We start from the raw sequence: 6,950 nt of genomic DNA, 5'->3' as shown, positions 1-6,950 counted from the left end.
ACTGTGCTCACTGCTGGGCACCATGAAGTCTAACTGGCATTTACCACAGAATACCAGAATTGGCAGGTTCACCACTGGTGCCCTGTAGTGGTGTGCGGTTCGATTCTTCCGATACCAGCAATTTATGTTCTAGAATCGATTCTCATATTATAATATCGATATTTTAGTACTCTGGAGTAAATTTGTAGTTTTTCCATTAAAATGAACGCAGTGGAAAGAAACTATATCATTCGGATCGTCTAATTTGGAAGGAACTACTTCCTCTTACGCCTTTCATAGTCATATGCGAAATACAGCTGTATAAATGTGTCACAGCCCCTGGCGTGCACACTTACAACAATGGCTGAGCACAAACAAAGTCATGTTTTGCCTCCACAAACAGCCAAGACGCAGTTTGTGATATATGTGGCAAGACAGTGAGGTGTTGTGGCAACACCACTGACCTCGTCAAACACCTCGGAGTAAATCATATCACAGAATATGATGAGCTTATGTTGAGGCGAACTGAAGAGGATGAGAAGGGCAGGTGCTGCTAGGGCGAGACAGATGTCTCTCGCGGAGTTCATAGTGCTGCAGGCAGGCAACATGTTCAAATAGCTCACAACTTCAGGTTTTTTTTTTATTTCTATATGATTATTCTGCATTATTAAGCAATAAAAACAAGTTGTCTGATGTCCTCTAATCATTATGAAGCAATATGGTTATGTTATTATTACAATTACATAATACAATTATATATTGTATTATGTAATATAATGAAACATTAAGTTTTTGTACAGAGTATCGGTATCGGATCAGTATCGCCGATACCACCCTGAATTTTACTTGGTATCGGATCGGAAAGGAAATCAGTGTATCGCACATCACTAGTGCCCTGTGCTTTTCACAGATGAGTGCAGGTTCTCCCTGAGCACATGTGACAGACCTGAAAGGGTCTGGTGAAGTCATGGAGAACGTTATGCTGTCTGTAACATTGTTCAGGATGACCGGGTTGGTGGTGTGATCTGTGATTGTCTAGAGATTGTTTGGCTTTGTAAGCATTTTTTATTTGGAGATTATGTCTCCATTATGGGCATAACGCACAGAGCTGATTTCAAGTTGAAATCCTTGAAGCCATTGTCAGTCTTTTCGTTGGGGCAGTGGGTGCTTTAAATTTACACCACTAATGAGCCCCCACACTCATCTGGCCTATATCCAACACATCTGGGACACTATGTTTCGGTCCATCTGATGTTGCACCTCAGATTGTCCAGGACCTCAGTGATGTCCTGGACAGACCTGGGAGGAGATCCCATGGGACACCATCATCGTCTCATTAGGAGCATGCACAAACACTATCAAACATGCATACAAGGCACGTGGGGGCTAGAAAAACTACTGAGTACTATTTTGAGTTGCTGCAGTGATATTTTTGCAAAACAGACTAGCCTGCGGCATCCTTTTTTTTTTTGGTTTTTTACTTTAAATTATTAATTTAGTTTCTTTACATTTTTTTGAGCAGTGTGTTATTGTTCAGGGACCTTTTTATAATTTCCAATAATTTCCACTGGTTTCCTCATTATTCTACCAATATGTGAGGCATTTGACAGGAGTACACGGTTTTCGGGCGCATGCTGAAGAGCAAGTTGAACTGGTTTGACGATAGAAATCTCAGCACAAAGACGTTAGAGTAAACACCCTCACTCCTAGTTTCTCACATTGTCACACAGGCACTGGAGATAAGTTCATGACTGACACGACAACAGACTAGCAGCAGCGATCTTTGTTTGTTTCAAATCATCTGGAGAGAGTACAAACCACTATAATCGAGTAGTAGCAGACAGCTTTTTCTCTGGTGTATTTGGCCAATGAAATAATCTTACCTATCCTTGTTCTCTTAATGGAAACACAGGTGAGTAACAATATTTCTGATAGAATCCTACAAATAGTCACCCTATAACTGCATTTAAAAAATCGTTTTAAAAAGTATTCATCATTTAGTATTTTTCAGTCTCTAGTCACCTTTGTGGTAGAGCCGTTGTGTATTTGTCAGAGAAAACAAGCAATGCGACGATATAGTAGGAGAGCACTGGCAACCCTTTAGATCGCATATTAATGGGACAAAAATAGCAAATCTGAGGGGACGAGTTTTATTTTACTGAGTTAAGTGCAAACATAATTAACCTCTGATATATAATCAGAAATTGGAATGTATTTGGGGATCATTAGTCCTGATGATTCGGCATTGTCACTCAGGAACCTCACATAGAGGTGTTTATCATATTTCACATAAATAACACACAAATATAAAAAGTTCACAGCATAAAATATTTTCTCCTGTTAACTGCATTTCCAGGAACAAGTGAACATGGCACACAATGAATTCAAAGAGGAGCAAACCAAAGAACTGGTGGAGGAGATCACAGAGGAACACTTTCTCAAAAATCTCTACCTTTTTATGAAGAAGAGAGAAACACCAATAGAAAGGATCCCACATCTGGGCTTCAAACAAAGTAAATATTATCTATTACAGCACATTTGGATTCACAGCTCAAGAATGTGTTAATTCACTGTTGTTTAATGTGAGAAAAAATAATGTATAAACACTTTAGAAAGTATGTTATATTCTCATTAGAAATATTTTTAATATTTCAAAAAGGAAATGTGTCTGTACAACATGTTTTGATAGAGAACCTACCAATAAATCAGTAGTAGCGACAAGAGTAAAGGAAACATCTGTAAAACTATGCTTGATTTGCAATTTGCTTCTCTTTCCTAATGTTTGTAGATGTAACTTTGGGTTAAATTTTGAGCTAGTAATCAAGATATAAATATTTGTTAAATTATTCATCAGGTCATTGAACAAAGATGAATTATTACAATTATCGAATCCAGTTTCTTTAAAATTCATCCATCATAAATGCCTTTTCTTTAAATGCTATGAAGATGCCATGAAGAACATGTTCTTCTTGCTACAGTTTCTTCATTCTGTTTTAAAACAAGTGCTAAAGCAAACCACTGCTATTAGCTTCAGCTCCGAGAAACTGTGATATTTAGTTCTCAGTTATTAAATGTTTTGTGAAAGTAATTTTTTTTAAAGGGTTTCTAGTGAAATTAATATTCCTAAATTTGCAACTGTGTCAATTTTATTTTAACATGTATGTCTCTCCTTTTTTCAGTTGATTTATTTGTGATGTTCAAAACTGTCAATGACTTGGGCGGCTACCACCAGGTAATAATCGAATAATCTCGTTATTATGAGAATAATTTTGATGATCATGATGGCTATTATTATTATCATTAATAATAATAATAATAATAATAGTAATATTGTCATTGTAATAGTAAGTTAGTATTATAGTATAGTAGTATTATATTAAAGGTATTTTCAATTAAGCTTGCAGTAAAAATAATATTGCTAAGATGTCAAAACTCACAGTCACACTTTTGTATTACTCTAGGTGACTGCTCAGCAATTGTGGAAACAGGTTTACAATACACTTGGTGGAAACCCTCGAAGTACAAGCGCAGCCACCTGCACCCGCAGACACTACGAGAAGTAAGTTCAAATTATGCCTGTCCGTCCATCTGGCTGTGAATGGGTGTTATATTGTCTTTATCTGATCCTTTTTTTTTATTTGTGTAGGCTGCTGCTGCCCTATGAATGCCACGTGAAAGGCATTTCCATCAGGTCCATAATGCCTCATCATCAGCTAAAGCCATTCCACTTTGTTGCCGGCTACAGTAAAGAAGAAGACGACGGTGTCCAGAGACCAGCGAAACGCAGGCTGGTATCCATACCAGTGTATCAGGTTGGTATTGGTTTTTACTGACATACACACACAAAAAATTATAACAAAATTGATTTATTGCTTTGCATTGATTAAAATTATAGAAATATTATTTATTATATTAAATGAAAAAGTATTCCATATTGAACAATTTACTCTTGTTGCTATTTAGAAAACCTTTCATTGTTAGTTAAATATTTTATCTTTAAAACACAATAAATAAATCATTACATTGAAGGAAATTTATGGGGGTTTTGTTTTGTTTTTTTGAAGAATGGGTTACATAGGAAGTTAAGAACCTCATGGATTGTACTGAAAATATGTAACAGGTGCCAAAGCCTTGTTAAAGTGAAGGCATAAAGAAAATAATGAACAACTATCAGGCTAACAGCAACACTGTGTAATTTTTATCAAGCAGGAATGAGAGTGGAATTACTTTCTTATGTAGCTCCATAACTACTCTTCAAACACATGATGAACTGTTGTGTTTTTCTCCAGCAGAACCCTCATAACCTCCAGACAGACCAACACGGAAATCTCTTCCCTCTGTCTGTCCACTACCCTCCCTACTATCAGTCAAGCCCCACAGTTCTGCCTCCCTACATCCCTATGCCCCCCTCAATATTGGCCACACAACACCCACCTGCTCCCAAGCCCCAATTCCCTTACAGTCAACCTTGTGTAAACTCAACAGAGAGGGTGAAGGAACCATTAGAGCACTTGCGTTACCTGGCTGAGCGGTACAAGACCTCATCCGGACTGGCTGAGCCCCTGAACCTCAGCGTTAAATCATCAGGCCGGGACATCAGCAACAACCCTGTTTCATCATTTGCTCCACCTTCAGCCAGCAAGAACCCAAAGTTTTTGAACAAACCATCCACACTATATGCCCATCATCATACTGGGGCTCTGACAAATGAAGGCTCTGAGACACAAGATGGGGAGTCAAGTGATGGAGTTGCACCCTCTCCTTATACCATGAAAGCACAGGAGGAACAAGTTATTGATGTCGATATTACGGCACCCTCAAGCAGACCCATATATGACTCTGCTCTGCCACTGGGAACAGAGGCTGCTGCAGTGGCACAAAAACCCTGTTCTCCAAACACAGACCTTGCAGTCACGCCAAAAGAAGAGACAAAAGTGATTCCAGAAGTGATGGGGCTCAATCTTAGCCAAATACTGTCCAGTCTCCCTCAAGAGAAGGATGGCAAAATGGAAATTGAGTTACCCCTGTCAGTGTTTCATAAATTGCTCAAGATGTGCAAGTCCTCAGCAATGATGCATGAAAGTAAGGTTCCTCAGCCTACTCAGGAAGGACACCCTGCAGAAAGGAATTGGCCTAACGCAAACACTTTCCCTACCAAACTGACATTTCACACAAATCCCCAACGCCAGAGTTCTGCTGACGATCTAACATTCAGAAATGTGCCAAACCTCAGTCACAACAATAAAATCCAAAACCAATTCATGAGTTACAAGCCTTTGCCTTCAGGTGCCATTTTGAAAAATGCAGTAAACCAGGATGTCTTGTCAGAAGATCAGCAGGATATTAATAAGTCATACAACTCCAAGTCACCCAATTTCTGGGGTGCCCATAAGAGAGAGACCCAGTCATCCATTGAAGTGGAGAGCGACCCTAGTCCCCCCAGGACTCACCAAGACTTTTCTTATAAATTCTACGCAGGTGTCCAGGGAGGGAAGCAGCAGGCGGAGACGGAGCCTTCAGCTATGCTCATGGTCAATTCCAGCTCTGCTCCTCTCTTTCAGCTCACCACTGAAGAAGTCATGAAGCTGAAAAAAATCATCTCAAACTCATTGTAGAGACCAGTTAAGACAATACCACAAACACACCAACACCATGTTAAAGCTGGCTCATGCTCATATTATAGCTCTATATTTTGAATATACTTCAGGTTAATTTCCAATCAATTTGTATCAGCTGAACACAAAAAAGGAATACAAGCAACCATTCAAATCTGCTTGATTTAAAGATAATCTGCGCTATTTTTGTGTTCTGCACTGAAATGTTGATTGCATTTAACACTTCAGTCTCATTGTTGTGCAATCTTGTTTAAAGCACATGAAGTAGATTATTTTTTCTATTTGTTAATAGAGGCTTTGTTTTACACCAGTTATATTGTGAAATTAATCTGTTGAAACAATAAATTCTTTTTGTAAACCTTTCCCATCTGGAGACAGTTTTATTTTTGAAAGATGTGTAAGCTATAACTGCAACGCTCTACACATTTACATGTAGTGAACACTATTTTATCCTTTCATTTTGTGAATCATTTCTCTTAATCCTCTTTTTTCACTTGTTTTTAAAGCATGATGCTATATCTGAACTTCACTATCCAAATGTGACATTTACTTGTTCCTTTTATTTAACATTTTCATAGTTGCAGTAGAATAAAAGACGTGTTTTCACTTTAGTGAAAAGAAGATACGTCAGTTGTCCTTTAGTGAGCATTGTTTTTATTTGTCATGCCTGAATGATACATAGGCAGCTCAGTATCTCTTTTAATTTTTATTTATGTAATTACTACTCTTTGATTGAAAGCGTGGAATTTTAAGGTTTGACAACCACATTGAGAAAGAAGCGACACTCCCACTGCAGTAAACTTAGATGTTAATTTATTACGTGCAAATTGCTAATTAACATCACAAAAGTGCTGCGAAATCTATTATGATTAAATTTTATTTTATTTTATTATTTTTTTTGAACAGTGCTTAACAGTGGGAACAATACTGAGTAGATCAAAGTTGATCCTAATGTTTCCTGGGTTTGTTTTGTTTTTTTCTTTTTATTTCCCCTAAATGCATTTTTGACATTTCAAAATGCTTGAAAAAAGAAAAAACCCAACGGTGCCTGAGAGACATGTGACATGTTCAGACAGGAATTTGACTGTCACTACACAGCACAGTATTGCTTAACCCGGGCCTTTGTATGGGTTAAAATAATCATATAATACTCGTGTGTTGTCTATCCATTTATCCATTTTCTTCCAATTACCCAGGGTCAGAGACTAGCCCAGCTGTCATAGGCCAAGAGGCAGAGTACACCCTGGACAGGTTGATCAAAAATAGCTTTTTTCTTATGTAAAAGCTGTTGACAGGAGTACTAGCCCAGGAAACCCTCGAGCCAAATGTAATTTAGTGCTTCCGTGTTACACATAT

At 38.0% G+C, this 6,950-nt stretch overlaps 1 protein-coding gene across 1 annotated transcript; it reads left to right on the top strand.

Moving 5' to 3' along the window:
- The first annotated feature begins 2,329 nt into the window (after positions 1-2,329).
- Positions 2,330-5,594, top strand: arid6 (AT-rich interaction domain 6). The gene is made up of 5 exons (XM_085358466.1): positions 2,330-2,492; positions 3,159-3,211; positions 3,441-3,538; positions 3,626-3,791; positions 4,269-5,594. Exons 1-5 carry the CDS (start codon positions 2,348-2,350, stop codon positions 5,592-5,594), a joined length of 1,788 nt encoding a protein of 595 aa, XP_085214592.1. The 5' UTR covers positions 2,330-2,347.
- Positions 5,595-6,950: the final 1,356 nt, after the last annotated feature.

This window comes from Diplotaxodon limnothrissa, linkage group LG7 (genome assembly GCF_057381915.1).
Source record: "Diplotaxodon limnothrissa isolate DT_005_m linkage group LG7, D_limnothrissa_male_GT1.1, whole genome shotgun sequence".
Classification (NCBI taxonomy): Eukaryota; Metazoa; Chordata; class Actinopteri; order Cichliformes; family Cichlidae; genus Diplotaxodon; species Diplotaxodon limnothrissa.
Note: the sequence above shows the minus strand (reverse complement) of the source record. Positions and strands in the feature narration are given on the sequence as shown.